General features: G+C 39.9%; 1 protein-coding gene across 2 annotated transcripts in view; it reads left to right on the top strand.

Moving 5' to 3' along the window:
• LOC125460246 (guanine nucleotide-binding protein G(i) subunit alpha-2) overlaps positions 1-16,430 on the top strand; it is a 239,458-nt gene extending 223,028 nt beyond the window's left edge. For both annotated transcript variants that reach the window (XM_048547482.2, XM_048547484.2), the window contains exons 8-9: positions 6,352-6,570; positions 13,027-16,430. In XM_048547482.2, the coding sequence (XP_048403439.1) occupies positions 6,352-6,542 (191 nt within the window). In that variant the 3' untranslated portion in view covers positions 6,543-6,570; positions 13,027-16,430. The remainder of the gene's footprint in view (positions 1-6,351; positions 6,571-13,026) is intronic.
• The last annotated feature ends 2,323 nt before the right edge of the window (positions 16,431-18,753 follow it).

Raw genomic sequence — 18,753 nt, 5'->3', positions numbered from 1 at the left:
ACAGAATTTATAAGTAAAAGATCAAATGTTCAAACCATTGATGATGTACTAAACAAACCTAAGGTTCTTTACACTGATAAAACCTTTACTCTCTCAGGACCGTGACTTGAAAGGAATTTGGGATTTACATGTGCACATTGATTGATTTAAAACTTACTAACTGATCTAACAGCATCTTAGGTTTTTTTCAATATACCCTCGTAAATGGTGTGAACCTTTGATCTTTCACTTTTAAGTTCTGTGTCTGATACTACCTCTCTCACACTTTCTCTTGAAGAAGGACTGAGGCTCCAAAAGCTTGTAATTTCAAATAAACCTGTTGGACTGTAACCTGGTGTCATGTGATTTTTGCCTTTCACTACTGATCTTGATAGTTTCTTGCTGAGCACATTCCCTCCTTTTCAGTAACAATGTAGCTTCATTGTGCCCGATCTCTGTATGGTCTTACAGCCCAGTGGTCTCACTGTGCTCTTCAATCTATAGACTATGGCATCACTGCTTCCCTACTACAATCACACTCTTTCACCATTAGTCTCAAAGATTATAGTTACCACTGTGGAATTCTCTTCTTAAGCTTTCTGGAATCTTTGTTTTATTGAGCATGCTCCTGAATTTCTCTTATTTTTCTTAACATATATTTCTTCTGTTTAGGTCACCATGTGGTGTTTTATTGCCAGAAACGGTCATGTCAATTTGTGAATGATTATAAACACGTTAATGTGCATTTGCATCACAGACACTATGAATTGCAAATTGCTTTTTTGCGCCGAGGCATTATTATTTTTCTAGCGTAAGATGTGTGTTTTTAAAAAAAAGTTAGACTAATCAACAGAGTAGTTTGTTTCCCAGGTCCATATCATCTGTCAACAACAAATGTTATTTTTTTTAAAGAGTTTTTGTTGGACATTAAATAGGGGTTGGTTGGCTCGCAGAGCTAGTTTGTTGTTCCGCAACCAACCAACCTTAACACCCACAACCCGAGCTACAGATCTACTCTAAAACCTTTATGGACATTATTGTAAACATCTCAAGGCCCTGTGCAGTTGATCAGATTTCTGGCAGCTACTATACATACACAGTGGATGCGGATTAGCACTTCATGTATGTCTGGCACTTTGCAGTTAACGAATGATTCACTGTCATGCTTCTTGCACATTGGATGAAAGGGACTGACTTATTCCCATCTGGTATTATCTAGTTTGCGTAAATTTACCAGATTCTGAGACCAGCAATTCACTGTATAGCAGAGAATAACTTTGCATTTCAATTCCTGCATTAACACCATGATCTTTCTGCCACATGCAGTTGGCAGTGTTATTTGTGCTCACCAGATGTTCCTGTTTGGAAAGAAGCTGGGTATATTTGTATTTTATGCCCTGTGAAGCACAGCACTTTTCTCCTGAAAGATCAGCACATAAAATTAGTGTGAGAAAATTCAACATTAACTTCCAAAATGGAATTCAAGAAATATCAGAAATTGAACTGTTTTAGGGCTTTGGAGAAAAAAAACACAAAAGTGAGACAAATTGGATAACATTTTCAAAGAGTTGGTAAGGTGAATGATGAGCTAACTGACGACCTGTCTTGTATAATTCTGCACAAGTTGTTCACTGTAAACTTGACCACTTGGGACCATATCAGTGGATCAATAATAGTCTGAGACCTTGGAAAATGTTCGTGAGTGGCCGTGTCACTTTCAGTCTGAAAGGTGAGTTTTTTTTTAGGAAAAAGGTGGAAGACTTTTTTTTTCTCTTGGTTATCTCTTCCAGCCTTGTGAATGTACTTGGGTAAGTTGAGGTACACTTCATTGCACGTATGATCAGTCCACATGTGACTTTTAACAGTGATTTGTGGATGCTTGGTCATTGGAGCATCAAAATTGAATCTGGACCCTTGTTTCTCTGGTAAATTTTCCAGCTGACGGCACTGGACATCATTCAAGAGTAGGATTTTTCGTTGATTCTTTTTTCTTATTGCCAAGTCGGAACGCAGCATGCATCAGGCATTGTGCTTTGTGAGGATTAAAATCAGTTCTTTTCTAGTCCACGGATGTGTTTTGTCTTAATTTTTCCTTGGTATTCTCCGACTAACACCTCTCCCTCGTTAAGTTTTTGGATTCCAAGCACAGGTACAAAATGATATAGAAAAGGCAGAATTAGAAAAATGCTTCTGGAAGGACGGAAGGTGCACAGTTCTTCTAAGAGTGGGGTGTGTTACCTACTCCCATACTTCTGCAATTGTGACCACCTAATGGGAGAGCAAGCAGAGTGTCTCCTTGTTTCCTGCCGGCTCCTTTCTACCAACTTCACACGTGCACGCACAAGCACACACGTACATTGTTGCCAAATAGCAGACAGGTCATTTGGGTTACAAAAGGTTGCATGTTTACACATTTCTCTCAGTTGCCATTCTTGTTTTGGTTGCTAGGCAAGTCTCCCCCTTTCTTCCTGTATCCTCCCAAACTATCTTCTCTTCATGGAATGTATCTTAGTCAGAACATTGTTTTGCGGGAATTGAAAAGCTGGCCTTTGTTCATTTTCCTGATGCACACTTCATTCCCTCCCTTCACTGAGTATTATTGCAAGAGGCAAAGATGTAACCCTGATGAAACTTTATAGCTTTCAGAATTGTTATTGTCGATTCAAAGTACTTAACCTGTAGAGTATATTCTACCAATATGAAAATAAGCCCACTGTTTGACCAAATATCCAGGCAATTTCTCAGCTTGCTAATTTGAAACTTCCATTTGCTGCCAAGGTTTAACTGAAATTGTGAAACAGCTTGTTTCACTGAGGCCATCTGGTGTGGAAATTCACTCTCTTGCTAATCCTTTATGTGCACTTTTGCCTCAGGCTTTGGAGACTCGAGACCTGGATTAAATAAATCAGTCTAAAGGCAGCAGGCAGAAATGGTTGTTCTTAATTAAATGCTTAACCCACAAGCATTTTCAGAATTGTAATTCTGAGGATGAGGATTGACTGTCTCCTCAACCCAGGATGAATAGCTGCTGTTCAGCGTAGCTAGACTGGTACCACTGCACCATGTGCGCAGTCATATTTGCATTGCATTAATGCTGGCACCAGAAGAAAAGACTTTACAGATTCATTATAACAGATGTCTGTTCTTTAGTCTGATTCTGTCTCTCTACCTCCCTCTGAACAGGTAACAAGTCAGAGTATTGAGATGTTTTATTGGATAAGTTTATTTCTTAGAAATTATAGAATTCCTACAATGTGGAAGTAACCATTCAGCCCGCTGACTCCACACCAGCCCTCTGCAGATCATCCCAGTCAGACCCACCCTGTCACTGTATCCCTGTAACCCTGCATTTTCCATGGCCAATCCACCTAACCTGCACATCTTTGGACTGTGGGTGGAAACAGAGCTCTCTGAGGAAACCCTCACAGACACGGGGAGAACTTGCACACTCCACAAAGACAGTTATTTGGGGATAGAATTGAACCTGGGCTCCTGATGCTGAGAGGGAGAAGTGCAACCCCTTTCTTAAAGTCATCTTTTTTCCTGTGAGTTTTCTTGTGCTGGTGAAATGAGGGTAGTTAGTAAACCTCCATTACCAATTCTAGTCTATCTCAAATGAGTGTTCTGAAGTTGACTGCAGTTTGTAAGGACCTGGCGACTTGTCAAACATTAAGATTGACAAGTCGCCAGGCCCGGATCAGATTTGTCCTCGGCTGCTTTGGGAAGCGAGAAATGCAATTGCTTTGCCACTTGCGAAGATCTTTGCATCCTCGCTCTCCACTGGAGTCGTACCTGAGGACTGGAGAGAGGCAAATGTAATTCCTCTCTTCAAGAAAGGAAATAGGGAAATCCCCGGCAATTATAGACCGGTAAGTCTCACGTCTGTCGTCTGCAAGGTGTTAGAAAGGATTCTGAGGGATAAGATTTATGACCATCTGGAAGAGCATGGCTTGATCAAATACAGTCAACACGGCTTTGTGAGGGGTAGGTCATGCCTTACAAACCTTATCGAGTTTTTTGAGGATGTGACTAGAAAGGTTGATGAGGGTCGAGCTGTGGATGTGGTGTATATGGACTTCAGTAAGGCATTTGATAAGGTTCCCCATGGAAGGCTCATTCAGAAGGTCAGGAGGAATGGGATACAGGGGAACTTAGCTGCTTGGATACAGAATTGGCTGGCCAACAGAAGACAGCGAGTGGTAGTAGAAGGAAAATATTCTGCCTGGAAGTCAGTGGTGAGTGGGGTTCCACAGGGCTCTGTCCTTGGGCCTCTACTGTTTGTAATTTTTATTAATGACTTGGACGAGGGAATTGAAGGATGGGTCAGCAAGTTTGCAGACGACACAAAGGTCGGAGGTGTCGTTGACAGTGTAGAGGGCTGTTGTAGGCTGCAGCGGGACATTGACAGGATGCAGAGATGGGCTGAGAGGTGGCAGATGGAGTTCAACCTGGATAAATGCGAGGTGATGCATTTTGGAAGGTCGAATTTGAAAGCTGAGTACAGGATTAAGGATAGGATTCTTGGCAGCGTGGAGGAACAGAGGGATCTTGGTGTGCAGATACAGAGATCCCTTAAAATGTCCACCCAAGTGGACAGGGTTGTTAAGAAAGCATATGGTGTTTTGGCTTTCATTAACAGGGGGATTGAGTTTAAGAGTCGTGAGATCTTGTTGCAGCTCTATAAAACTTTGGTTAGACCGCACTTGGAATACTGCGTCCAGTTCTGGGCGCCCTATTATAGGAAAGATGTGGATGCTTTGGAGAGGGTTCAGAGGAGGTTTACCAGGATGCTGCCTGGACTGGAGGGCTTATCTTACGAAGAGAGGTTGACTGAGCTCGGTCTCTTTTCATTGGAGAAAAGGAGGAGGAGAGGTGACCTAATTGAGGTATACAAGATAATGAGAGGCATGGATAGAGTTGATAGCCAGAGACTATTTCCCAGGGCAGAAATGGCTAGCACAAGGGGTCATAGTTTTAAGCTGGTTGGTGGAAAGTATAGAGGGGATGTCAGAGGCAGGTTCTTTACGCAGAGAGTTGTGAGAGCATGGAATGCGTTGCCAGCAGCAGTTGTGGAAGCAAGGTCATTGGGGTCATTTAAGAGACTGCTGGACATGCATATGGTCACAGAAATTTGAGGGTGCATACATGAGGATCAATGGTCGGCACAACATTGTGGGCTGAAGGGCCTGTTCTGTGCTGTACTGTTCTATGTTCTATGTTCTATGTTCTATAAATGCCATAGAATCCCTACAGTATGGAAACAGGCCATTCACCTCATTGACTTCACACTAACTCTCTGAAGAGCATCCCACCCAGGCTCACCCCTACTCTATCCCTGCATTTCCCATGGCTAACACACCTAGCCTGCACATCCCGGGATACTATGGGGCAGTTTAGCATGGCCAATCCTGCACATCTTTGGACTGTTGGAGGAAGCCCTTGCAGACACAGGGAGAATGTGCAAAATCCAAACAGTCAGTCATCTCAGGGTGGAATTGAACTGGTGCTGTGAGGCAGCAACACTGACCACTGAGCCAAAGTGTTGTCCTGAACGAAGAATGTGCAATTTTCCTTTACCAGGTTGCGTTGTTTGTGAATCATTGATTTTTATTGACTTGATTTGACTTTTATTCTCCTGCTTGGGAGGTCATTTCAAATTATCATTCTTGCACTGAGTAACTCTTCCTTCTGCCTGTATCACATTGGTATTTCTTTAGCTTAGCTTATGTGGCCAGCGCATCTTTGTTTATTTTGAAGAAATTTCTTAATTGTATTTATCAATTAATATTGCTCATTCTGTAAAGCCTCCTCTCAGCAGCTCCATTTCAGTTTCAAAACTTTCTCCAATTTTCCTTATATTTCAGCTCTAACAATTGAGAGAAGCTTTATTTATATCAGCCTTGTAAATTGCCAGTGCACTGTCATTTTTCTCCCTTCTGTTTTGGGAATTAAAACTGGCAGCAACATTCAAATTGTGGTCCAGAGAAGCCAAGAGACAGCCTTTGATCATCTCCCCTATAAATGCTCAGAATTTGCAGTGCTAGGTGTGGTACTGAGAACATCTTTGGTGCGCACCTGAAGCTAAAATACTGAAATGTAATTGTCAAACTAAAATTTGAAGATAAGAAGTAGATGTAAATAGCTTTTTTTTTTGGTTTTAAGATTGGCAGCTACTCAGTGAGAAACTGCATGAATTTTTTTTTTCTGTCTTCTGAAAGAATAAGGTGGTAGTTGAGATTTTAATTGATGACCATGTCAAAATTGACTTGGCTATGTCCACCGGACAGACTAAATTAAGAGCAAAGTTTACAAGCACGATTCAGATTAACTGCTATTTTCCACGTGAATCATTGATTCTTTCTTTGAATGCAGGGGTAAACGAATATGATGCGGCTTCGGGATATATCCAGACCAAATTCGAAGACCTAAATAAACGGAAGGATACCAAGGAGATCTACACACACTTCACCTGTGCCACTGACACAAAGAACGTGCAGTTTGTATTTGACGCAGTCACTGACGTCATCATCAAGAATAACCTGAAGGATTGTGGCCTCTTCTAAGAAATGAGAAGAAAATTTGAGGATGATGGTAAGCCTCTTGATTTTATACCTGTCAGTTCAAGCTGTTCATCTCTGAGTAATGTTATTTCTATCTACAGTTTTCTTCACCATCCTTTTGTTGGCCCGAAAATTTGATGGCACTGTCAGGGATTTGGTTTGGCTAATTTCTGTGTGACGATGCTACAAACTGCATGTAGATTAAATTATTGTCGCTGAAAAGCTGTTTATTCTGACGTTAATTCTGATCTCTACCTGCAACTGTAACACTGTATTCTGCACTCTGATCTGCTACCCTGATGTGCCTTTGTATGTTAGAGCTCCCTGTATAGCATGCAAAACAACATCTTTCACTGTCTCGGTACATGTGGCAACAATAAACCAAGCACTTCAAACTGTGGAGTAATTATGTGAACAGACAGTTCAGCTCCATTGCACTGCTGGGATTAGCAGCCAATCCCAGGCAGCTCCTTTTAAAGTCATTAGTTCTCAACAATTAAGCAATGACAAAAAAAATTGAAATTTCCACAGTTGCACAAGGGAAGGGAAAAGTTCATGTGAGTTAATTCTGACTTTAAGCAGGACTCTGAATTGTGAGTATATGAGATGTGCCTGCGTAGTGGCTTGATTCTGGTGTTAACTAGACTAATCTTGAGGGGTTAAGCAGACTGACTACTTGTTTGAAGATTTTTTTGAAGTTCTGGGATTGGATTTTTTTTTGTGTGTCTAATAAATTGGACTCTTGAATTCAATGACCTGCATCAAAAACACTTCTGGAGATTACTAGTCTACAATAGCCATTGTGTTATGTAATTCCCATTGGCATCCCTTACAAGAGTTAAGCTTCAAGTGACTTTTGGAACACAGGAAGCTAAGGAAAGATCTAAGTGAACTGTATATTTTTTTTAAAAATCTAGATAAAGTCAAAAGGAAGGCCTAATTCTTATTGATTGAAAAGTCCATAATGCGATTGCTTTAATTTGATATAAGATGTTGGAGGTTCAGAGGGAATTTGGAAACTATATGTACTTGTTGTGCCATAGCCTACTAACTATTGACCAGAGTTGGAAAGTGAGATTAGGCTCAATGATTACTTTCTGTTTGGATGAAATACAGGGGTTTGAATGGCCACCTATGCTCAAAAAAAATCAATTATTCCAATATTAGAGTAATGTTGATCCACTGTTCAAAAACAGAAATAGGGATAACCCAGGAAAGCCTAGACCAATGAGTCTCAGATCAGTGGTTGGGAAGCTATTGGAGAGAACTCTTATGGATAGGATTTATGCTCATTTCAAAAAGCGTGGCCTATTAGGCACAGTCAGCATGGCTTTGTGCAGGGCGATTCATGTCTCACTGACTGGATTTAATTTTTCAAGAGGGTGACAAGAGTATTCAATGAGAGTAGAGTAGTGAATGTTGTCTACTTGGATTTCAGTAAGGCTTTCAACAAGGTGCCTCATGGTAGGCTCATCCAGACTAAGGTGCATGGTGACTTGGCCACGTGGATTCAGAATTAGTTTGCCAATAGAGGGCAGAGGGTCGTGGTGGAAGAATGTTTTTCAGGCTAAAGGTCAGTGACTAGTGGTGTTCCATAGGAATCCATACTAGGACTTATGCTGTTTGTGATTTATATAAATAATTTGGATGAAAATGTCGATGAGTAATATTGATGTAAGTTTGCAGACGAGACAAAGGTCAGTAGAGATATGGATAGTGTGGAAGGTTGTCAAAGGATACAGCAGGATAAAGATCAGTTGCAGATGTGGGTGGACAAATGGCAGGTGGAGTTTAATCCATGCAAGTGTGAGGTGCTGTACTTTAGGAGCTCAAATGTTTAAAAAAAAGTATATAGGTAATGGCAGGACCCCGAACAGCATTGATGTACAGAGGGATCTTGGGGTTCAAGTTAGTGGCTCCCTGAAAGTTGCCACACAAGTAGATCAGGTGATGATAAGGCATGTGGCATGCATGCCTTTATGGTCAGGCAATGGATACAAGAGTCAGGATGTCATGTCGCAGCTTTATATGACTTTGGTTAGGACACTCTTAGAGTGTTGCGTTCAGTACTCGTGCCTATGTTCCAGGGATGTTATGGAGGCTTTGGAGGGAGTACAGAAGAAGCTCACCAAGATGCTGCCTGGATTAAAGGATATGAGCTAGAAGGAGAGGCTAGAAAAACTTGTTTTCAGTGGCAGAGTCTGAGGGGAGACTTGATAGAAGTCTATAAAATTGAGATACATAGATATGGTTGATGGTCAGAATCTTTTTCCCAGAGTTGAGAGGTCTAAAACTAGGGACATACATCTAAGGTGGGGGGGGGGGGGGGGGGGGGGGGGGGTGCGGTGGAAGGTAAGATGATGTGAGGGGCAAGTTTTTTTGTTAAAAAGAGTGTTAGGCATGTGGAACACGCTGGTGGGTGTGGGGGTGGTGTTGGTGGCATTTAAGAGGTTTTTAGATAAATGTTTGAGTATGCAAAAGTGGAGGGATATGGACCAAGGGAAGGCAGAAGGGATTAGTTTAATTTGGCATCATTGTCAGCACAACTTTCAGGGGCAGGGGGCCTGTTTCTGTGCTGTACAGTTCTGTGTTCTATGATTCAGCAGCGCAAGAACAGTTAGGCCTCTGTGCTGTTGCCTGATACTCAGACTGAACCCTCTTTTACCCTGGAGTATTCAGGCTTACATGTTGATATTGAGCCAGTACTGGAGTTTCTGGCTTTAAAACTGAAGAAGTTTGCCTTACCTTGACCGAAACCTGTCCTGACCTTGGGCCCCAGTGATTATCAAATACCCCAGATATTGACTTATGACCTTAACCTATTAGCAATGAATGCCAGTTTTCTTTCTGAATCTCTATGTACTTCTGAAACTGGAAACAATAGAGTTGTTTTGCATTAATGTAGCCAATTAAAAGAATAAAAATGATGGGCTGACAATGTAGGGAGTTCTACGTGATTGGTAATCCTGCCCGAACTCTCAGGCAGCCTGGATCACACTCCAGGTCCCTGGTTCTGACAATGGACTTGATTTAGGAATGTGAAGTGAAGAAGGTAATAGACAGGTATTTCAGGGGCGAAGAATCTCTACATTTATTAAATGCAAAGGTGAGTATATCACAAGAAATAAAAAGGCAAAAGTAATAAACAGGAAAATAACACAATGATGAATAAAATACAAGTGATTAAAAAGGCAAATTCAAAACACTGAACCTGACATTATCAGTTATTAACTTAACACAGGCTAATTACAATTAGAAACTAAACAATAGTTTCAAACAGACATTTTTTAATCAGACTTCCTGACCTTGGGGTGTCCTGCATTGTCACCAAACCACCTTCTCCTCCCTACTAGCCAGGTCGCATACTTTGGATCTCAAGGATATAGGCTCACCTCTGGGGATAAACACGATTTTGAAATACAGCTGGCTGTTCCCACTTGCTGTGGCAGGTGTTTCGCTGAAGACTTCAGATGGTGTAGGTCTTCAGTCTGGTTTGAGAACTTGGGTTTTCTTGCTTTGTGGTGGTTTTGTAAGATCTGATCGTGGTCGGTTACGGTTGGTTCCCCTGGTATGGAACAGCCCTGTATCGGCAAGTTTCAGGGAGATAGCTGTGCAGTTCTCAGGGAGAGTAGCTGTCTGGATTCCTGTTCCCTTGGTAGCTGCAGGGATGGCTTGCTCGCTCTCCCAGATCAGGGCCAGCCGTTATTTACAGACTGTGTGCATTGTTGTCACCTTGCAAATCTGTGCTACCCATTGTGTTTCTGTTGCCCTCTTTGTGGTGACTTGGCTTCCTGATGGTTTAGAGTAAGTGTAAATGCATTTTGATCAAGTGGAATGTCCGGTCATTCTATGAATGAATATTAATCCAAGTTGAAATCCTTGGTACCTCTAAGAGTCCAAGATGTCTGAAGATGTTGTCTTAGGTCTGGTTCATTGTTCCTTTAGGGAGGGCTAAGGTGCGAATAGGATTTCTAACCGAGCTGGGCTTCCAGACAGCTAGCCTTGTGGTTCTGTATTCCAGAGCATGACCCAGTTGCTTTTTTTAAATGTTGTTTTAAAAGTTCTGTTAAAAACCCAGGTGTTTTGATCCAGTATTCTGAATGACAGGGATTTTTGCTCACTCCTACAGCAATTTCCTTAAATTCTGTCCTAGATCATGAGGTGATAGTTCTTGAAGTGTTCTGGCGATATTAGATGAGGCAATAGCCTAGTGATGATATTGCTAGAATATTAATGCTCCTTTAAATAGACAACCTCTCAATGAACAAGTGGAGTTGAGAGCTTTTGATGTGCTGTAAGACATGTCACTGAAATTGGCAGCATCATTAAAAGGATAACTGGAATTCTTGGTTTTGTATATTGTGACATAATCTATTGAGGAAAAACCTAATGTTGAAATTGTACAATATTGTAGTTAGGTAGGACATAAATGCAGCAGAAATTAACAGCATAGACTCATTTGGATGTTACTAAGAATGTAGTTTCACACTGGAATGAAACATTTTTTCCTGATTACCTCAAATCAAGATTACTAAAAGTTAAGTAAGATTGTTTCAACTGATTGGCAAGACATAAGTGGATGGAAATTTGATACAAAGGTGGAAATGTTAAAAATTGTCCTCAACGAGATGAGTAAAATCTGGAAGTCTGTACTACAGGCAGCCTCTGAAACAGGATTAATCATCATGTTTCCAAAAAAAACCCAATGGCTTGAAAGAGAAGTATTAAATGATAATGGGGAAGAGTGGTGGATTGGATAGCATGATTTCGAGTAACTTAAATAAAAATAAATACACAGACTATGAAGGGTCTAGGCCCGAAACATCAGCTTTTGTGCTCCAAAGATGCTGCTTGGCCTGCTGTGTTCATCCAGATCCACACTTTATCTCCTATACACCAACTGACCTGTTTCTGTGCTCTAACATTTGAATTCTGCTCATTGCCTTCACATAGTAAAATACACTGACTCTGTTGGCAGAAGTAGAATCATTATTACCTGCATGTACATCCATGTGCACAGCTGTGTTCATTCTTAACCTTAAATCTTAACAAATTGCCATCATAAAGAATGGCTACCAATACCAGTATGCGGGGCAGACAAAGTGTTTGTAATTTTGCACAAAATGTCTGGCTTGATAAACTTTGGAAAGTAGGAGCCTTTCATAGGGATAATATTGTGGGCAGGTACTGTCAACCAAAAATATTTAGGGCAATCCAGTGCTCAGTTGATGTACGATAACAAGGTGTAGAGCTAGATGAACACAGCAGGCCAGGCAGCATCAGAGGAGCAGGAAAGCTGATGTTTCGGGCCTAGACGCTTCTTCAGAAAATGTGTTCATCCAGTTCTACACCTTGTTGTCTCGGAACTGCAGATGCTGGAGAATCTTACTATCTGAGTTGATATGTATTAGTTTGTTCTCAGAATGTGTTTTTTTTTAATTCATTCATGAAATGTCAGTGACACTAGCATTTGTTGCCATCCCTTGATGTTTAAATCATTTTAACCATTTTTCACCATAACAACAATAAAATCATAAACAAGTGATATTTTTGCTCCTGTGATTAAAATTGGGATGGGTGAGGGTGCAGAGAGGGATTAGTCAGTGTCCCATTATAGATCATCCTCTTAAATAGTAGCCTTTGCAACTCATTTGATTTAATCAAAATGAATTTTGCAGTGGTTGGTGGTTAAAGTAAACTTTATTGCTACTGTCCAGATCAAATCCACTGACTATTCGCATTCACCACCCACCCATGGCAGTTGTTCAGATTTGAATTCTATTAAGATGTGGAATAAAAGCTGGCCTAATGATAACGGCTGTCACTTATTGTCATAACCCATCTGGTTCACTAAAGCCTTGAGTGAAGCAAATCTGGCATCCTTACCTGTTCTGGGCTCTGTATGACTCTAGACCCACAGCAAAGCAGTCAACTTGTAAATGCTCCCTAGGGAATAATTGCTAGACTAGGTCACGTAGAGTCATAAAGTTGTACAGCACAGAAACAGGCCCTTTGGCGCAACCCATCCATGCTGACCAGATGTTCTAAATTAATCTAAATTCATTTGTCAGCCTATGGCCCATCGCCCTCAACCTATTGGTGTACCCATCCTGAAGTGCCCATGGATGAAATAAATACAACTTGGTATTGTGACATTAGGATTTGTTTTACTGACTGATGCATGAGCATATGAAATTTCCTGTGTGTGGCATTGCGAAGGTGTTTGTGCTTACTTTGTGCAGACATGTCTGATGCACAAATCATCCGTGAGCATTTTTCTGATTAACTTTAAATCCTCGGCTAGATGCATTTCGCATCCTGTGGGGCTGTAAAGTGTGAATCCAATTATTTCCACATCCTGTGATGTATCATGTAATAATACTTCCACAAGAGTAACAAATGAAGCTGTGCACTTACCACAGCATAACGTGTATGTAATGAGACAATTTTGCAGTTCTTTGAACTTACTATTTTTGTTTTGTTTCAGAGTTACTTGAACTGCTCAGTGCGGAGGATCCCAGAGGAAGGACTGCACCAATAAAATCAGCTTTCTGCTTTTAACTGCTTTTTACAAGAGACTTAAGACCATCAATGCATTGCCAACTTTCCCAATCTTTTTATTCCCCTGATGATGCAGAATTTTTACTATTTAATTAATTTTATTTTTTACGAAAAATGCCTTGTTTCAGAGGAGCGCAAATGTCCTTTAGCAATTGCTTTGCTTGTGTTAGTGGAACTCTCCATTCTATGGTTATGTCAAGCATGGATACATTTTTTTAATATAAAGTGTTTTGGTTGCTTAGAGCATGTAGAAGGTGATAAATGGGATCATATTCCAAACAAACAACAGCTTAGCAAAACCTGGTCATTGCACCGATTCATTGACTTTTTTTTTCCTGAAAAAAAATTGTGTGCGCGCGCGCGCGGAGGGAGAGAGAGTTTCAACCAAGTTGCATGCAAAACATAAATGTCTCCTTTACGTTTGCACAACCAGCATACATTCCTAAAGGGTTTTAATAGGTTTTGAAAGTTACTTGAGGAAGGCTTTATTAGCTACTAAGCTGCAAGTTCATTTAACATATTTAAAATGTAAGTAATCTACTATGCACTGGTGTTAATTTTGCTGCAGTAAGTTTTGTGCCTTGAAAATAACTTTGTTTACAGCTGTAACTGAGTTCTGCTTTACATTTAATGGTAATTTTTCCTTTCCCCTTAATTTCTGATGGAAATGGTTACTTTTGCATGTCCAAGCAAGCGATACTGTATCCGTGGGGAAGGAACAGTTTGATGATAGTCTATTTGCTTCACTCAAACAGAGACATTCTGTTCAAAATGATAATGCTTCTTGTTTGCAACATTAACTCTTCAAATACTAACTGGGATTTTGCTACACCTACTGGATCAGAAGTTTAAATCCGCTGGAAGTTCTTTGTTTTTCAGCTTCCTTTTGGCTGGAGGAATGGAAGTGTTCCCACTGCACCCCCTAGCCTCTACCAATAATTCCTTTACATCCATCTCTCAGATGGACAGTCTTCAGCTCCAGTCCACCTCTTGGAATGAGTACAGTGGCCATTCAACACCCATTCATGCTCACTCTGACTACTTTTCTGTTGTATTTGCACCTGTAGTCCCCAAAAATCTGATCCCCAATTCCCAGTGTTGTGGGAATGGATTCCAAAATTCTAAGGAAGCTTAAATTCAATGTAAATGTAAGGTGGTTATTGTAACATTGCTGCTTGTATCAGTCTTTTCTATCTTGCCCATGTAATGCAAATGGATTTGTGGCAACAGTATAGCATTCCATCTTGTAACTGATGAGAACTGAAAAGAGCATCCAAACTGATAGCAATGAGGCTTGAATAGCTCACAACACTATAAACAGCAACTAAGAAAATCACATTCCTCCCTTCTGACCGGTGCTTAAACTGCCTGTATCTTCATTACTGAATTACTTAAGAAAGCATGTTACTAAAATTCTGTTCTTCAGTTAAGAATCTTCACCCAAACAGCCTTTGTTGGTAAAAAGCAGTAGATGAACAACATTTCAGCTATCTATCCAGCAGAGCAAAATCTGTATTGCTTGCAGAGTATCCTAAGTCAATGACTGCTTCCAGATACAAGTCTTGTTTGTTTTGGTAATGGCAGGAATTTTAATTTATGATGTTTGATGCAACTTGGACTAAACAGGACACAGTTCATGAAGCTCACTTCTGTTATCTGGTGCTTGACACCATACCCATAGAATCATAGCTTAATGCATTCGTCCCTCAATTGAACACTCCTCCAGTTTTTTTTTGTCAACCAATTCATTAAATCCAGTTTAGGGTCAAGTGTTTGGAAATGCTAGAATATTAACCAGAGAAGAAAAGGCCTATGTTTAGTGTGGTGATACCCCATGCCTGAAAATTTGAAGCTCAAAGCCATTTATTTTTCATTTTGAGTGTTTTGTCTGTTTTATTTAGCAGCTACTTGTGCTCTCTTCGTTTAGAACATGTAGTTTAATTAAAAGTGCTTGTGATTAAGGTGGTCATCAGAATTCTTGTAACAGATTGATAAGTAATAAATTGACAGTTTTCTGTAGGCTTTTTATTAAAACCAAATGCTTTATTTGTAGTAACTAATTTCCATCGCATTTCATGTACGCCATTTTTAAAAAATACGATGTATCTTGCAGATTGTGTAAGCAGTAGTGGTGGCTTTTCCAGTTTCAACTTGTTCTCAGGCAATTCTTCCTCTGTGTGAAGAGCTTTGACTATTTATGTTCCTTCAAATCATCAATTACGAATGGACGTCAAGTGAATGACTTTTGTAAATTTTAAAAGAAGGGTCTGTCTTGGTTGCACTTGGATGTAATTAAGGTTTCTAGATTTTAAAAGATTCCAATTTATTCTGTGTCTTGTGTAACTCTGTAATATGTTTTATGTACAGTAATCCATTTAAGCACAATGTTGCAACAGGTTGGCAAGTTTTGTAAGAAACCTGGCAAGAACCCCTGACATGGCAGCACTTTTAACATTCTGGATGTTAACCAAACATTGCCGATTTGCTTTGTTAGGAATCTAAAGTGCTGGTGTTTAAATCAGATGTAGACAAAAAGTTTCAAGTCCAATTGGGAAAAATGTTTAATCATTGCCTTTATTAAAAAAAGTGTTCAATTGGCTGATGCAGTTTGAGCAGCTAATACATGGACCAGGAGGAAGATTGAACCCTGGAGTTAGTGCCAATCTCTGGGTGGGTGGAAACATAACCTTTTTGAGAAACTGATGTGTAAGTAGGCTGACTGTTGCAGACTCTTTTGAATGCAGTAATTTTAGTTAAGCAATGCAATTTTGGCAGGTAACTTTAATTGGCTGATTTTATAGCAACATGAAAGAAGTAGAAAATTTACCTACACACTTGCAATTCTTTAATTTTCTGAGAAATCTCTTCAAGCTATGTGCAGCCTTTCTGTATTTAATTTTTTGTTTTATTAAATGCTGTCATTCTTGAGCTTGCGTCATACTGTAGATTACAAAAACTACGTTATAGGTAGGAGCTAATCATAGAAACTTTGAGAGTTAAAGTTCGAAATGTATGAAGGAAATTTCAAAATGGAATAAAATATTTTGTTAATTTCATTTGTTCAAGCTTTTTCTGATATCCATGTGTTGGCTCAGATGAACAGTTTTGCAGAGAATAAAGTTAACCTATTTGGGTGGGCAGGAGGTTTACTATCTGATAATATTTGACTAGTTTTTATTGTCATCATTACATTGTTACTTACACACACCCACACCTCTGTTTAGTTTGTAATGAGGCCAGATGCGTCGCAACCATGTATGTTTCTTACAATATGTTACCTGGTGTAAAAACAAATAAAAGACCAAATTAATAAAATACTTTTTAGTAGGATCCCAGTGACTTTGTCTTGATTAATGTTGCTGCTCTGCCATGTACTTTCTCTTTTAAAATTCATCTTGTGTTTACTTGTGCCATGTGGTATTTCTTAATCAGAGACTTGCTCCAGCTACTGCTAATTTCATTGCTACTGGTTCCTTGGACATTTTCCAAGAATGGCCTGAGATCATCTTGTATCTTAAGCTAAAAAAAGCTACAAACATGTGCTCGCATTGCTGTGTATAACGACATTTCACCAAAGCAATATTTTAAAATGCTGTTATGAATATATACGCATGCTCAAAGTCAGGGTTTTCACATCCTGTTGTTTTGTAACATCCTTTGTAAAGATGGCTTAGCTTGACGTTTTCTTCTGCAATTTGGACTTTGGGAGTAGCATCAAATCTGAAAGACACATTTCAGTGTTTGCTACTATAGGGATTGATAAATTTAGTCAGGGTACAACATTCAATTTGCCTTCTCTATTATCAGCTTAGCTTCTTTATGTTTCATGCTCAAGGACCCCAAAATCCCAACTAGCTGCAGCTTTCTACTGTTTTTACCTATTTTAATAATAGGCAGCTCTTAATATTCTTCCTGTCAAATTGCATGACCTTGCATTTTTCTCTTACTCCATCTGCCAAGCTTTTGACCACTCACTCAACAGTCTGTAATCCCTCTGCAGACTGTTGCCCTCAGTATTTGCCTTCCCATCTCTTTTTATGTCATTTGCAAACTTAGCAACAGTACTTTCACTTCCCCCATTCAAGTTATTAATATATATTGTTAGTAATTATGGCCTCAGCACTGATTTGTGTGGCAGTCCACTAGTTACAGGCTGCCATCCTGAAAATGGCATCCTTATCCCAATCAAGTCTTAAAATTGATTAGTGCTTTGACTAATTGTGATGCCCCAAGTGGCAACACTGAACTTACATAGAACTTTTAAAAATTGTGACTCCGAATTGTGCCACTGTTCTGACTGATTTTCATTTATGCTAATGCCCCACGAGCCCTGTCCCAACTTACTTCATCTAGTCTGTCAATATAACTTCTAATCGCTTTCCCCTCATGTTTTATCTCACTTTCTCTGAAATGTATTTGTTATTCACCCGCACAAAGCAGCAAGGTCACTATTCTAACCACTCTAGGTAAAGATATATCTGATGAATTCCTTATTCAATATGTTAGTGACATCTCCTATTAATGGCAGCTAATTTTCCACAGAAATGGAAAGCTCTACATCTGTCCTATCAAACATTTCATACTGATATTAGAAAACACCTTGAGCCTTTTGTTGAGAAATAGCTTCATCCTCCAACAGCTATAAGCTCTCATCTGTATAGGTATTGTATTATCTTCCATATAGTGCCACATATATGAAGGATGTGAATGCATTGGAGAGCGTGCAGAAGCGATTTACAAGACTGGTTCCAAAGATGAGCAATTTCAACCAATACTCATCGTTGAAGCGGGTGAGACTGTTCTGTTTGGAGAGAAGAAAGCTAAGAGGAGATCTGATAGAGGTTTTCAAAATGAAAATTGGCTGGGATAGAGTGAAAAAGAAGAACCTTTCCTGCGTATGAAAGGAGCAAGAATAAGTGGGCATGGATTAAAGAGATTTGCCAAAGAACAAAGATTCGAGGGGGGAAAAAAAAGCTCATTTCAGCAAGTAGTTGGGGCACAGAACTCAGTTTGCCTTCATTTGACTCACTGTAGCCTATACAATCTATCTTTGTCTTTAACTTCAACTGATCCAACATTCACAGTGACGTTTCAGATTTCCATTGGCCTTAATGTAGCAAATGTATGCTTTATTTCCACTCCTACATGATGTAACACTCTTGTTAATATTGTTTTCTTGTTTAGGACTCTTTCTCCTCTCCCCAGCATGTACTGTCAAATGTACATTGTTGCACTTGGTTCATAGCCTGCTATACCCTGGCATTTGAAGTGCTGATCTGGATGTGTCTTAAATATCGCGAGTACCTGCCTCCCCTACCCTCTCAGGCACTACACTCCATGTTACTACCTTGGGATGAATTTATCTTTTTCCTGTTAGATCTTCTCTAAAGTACGTACTTCTCGCCTGAAACATATGCCCTCTGGTCTTAGACATTCCTGCCACGCAGAAAAAGATTCTTACAATCTACTCTTGTTTATGCCTGTCATTTAGTTTGTATAACTCAATCAGATCCCTCCTCAGCTTCCTTTGCTCCAAGGAAAAAACTCCCAGCCTATCCAGACTGTCCTTGTACCTGACACTTTACATCCCAGGCAAAAACCTGACGAATCTTCTGGACACACTCCAGTGCAATCACATCCTTCCAATGGTATG

The sequence above is a fragment of the Stegostoma tigrinum genome, chromosome 11 (genome assembly GCF_030684315.1).
Source record: "Stegostoma tigrinum isolate sSteTig4 chromosome 11, sSteTig4.hap1, whole genome shotgun sequence".
Classification (NCBI taxonomy): Eukaryota; Metazoa; Chordata; class Chondrichthyes; order Orectolobiformes; family Stegostomatidae; genus Stegostoma; species Stegostoma tigrinum.
Note: the sequence above shows the minus strand (reverse complement) of the source record. Positions and strands in the feature narration are given on the sequence as shown.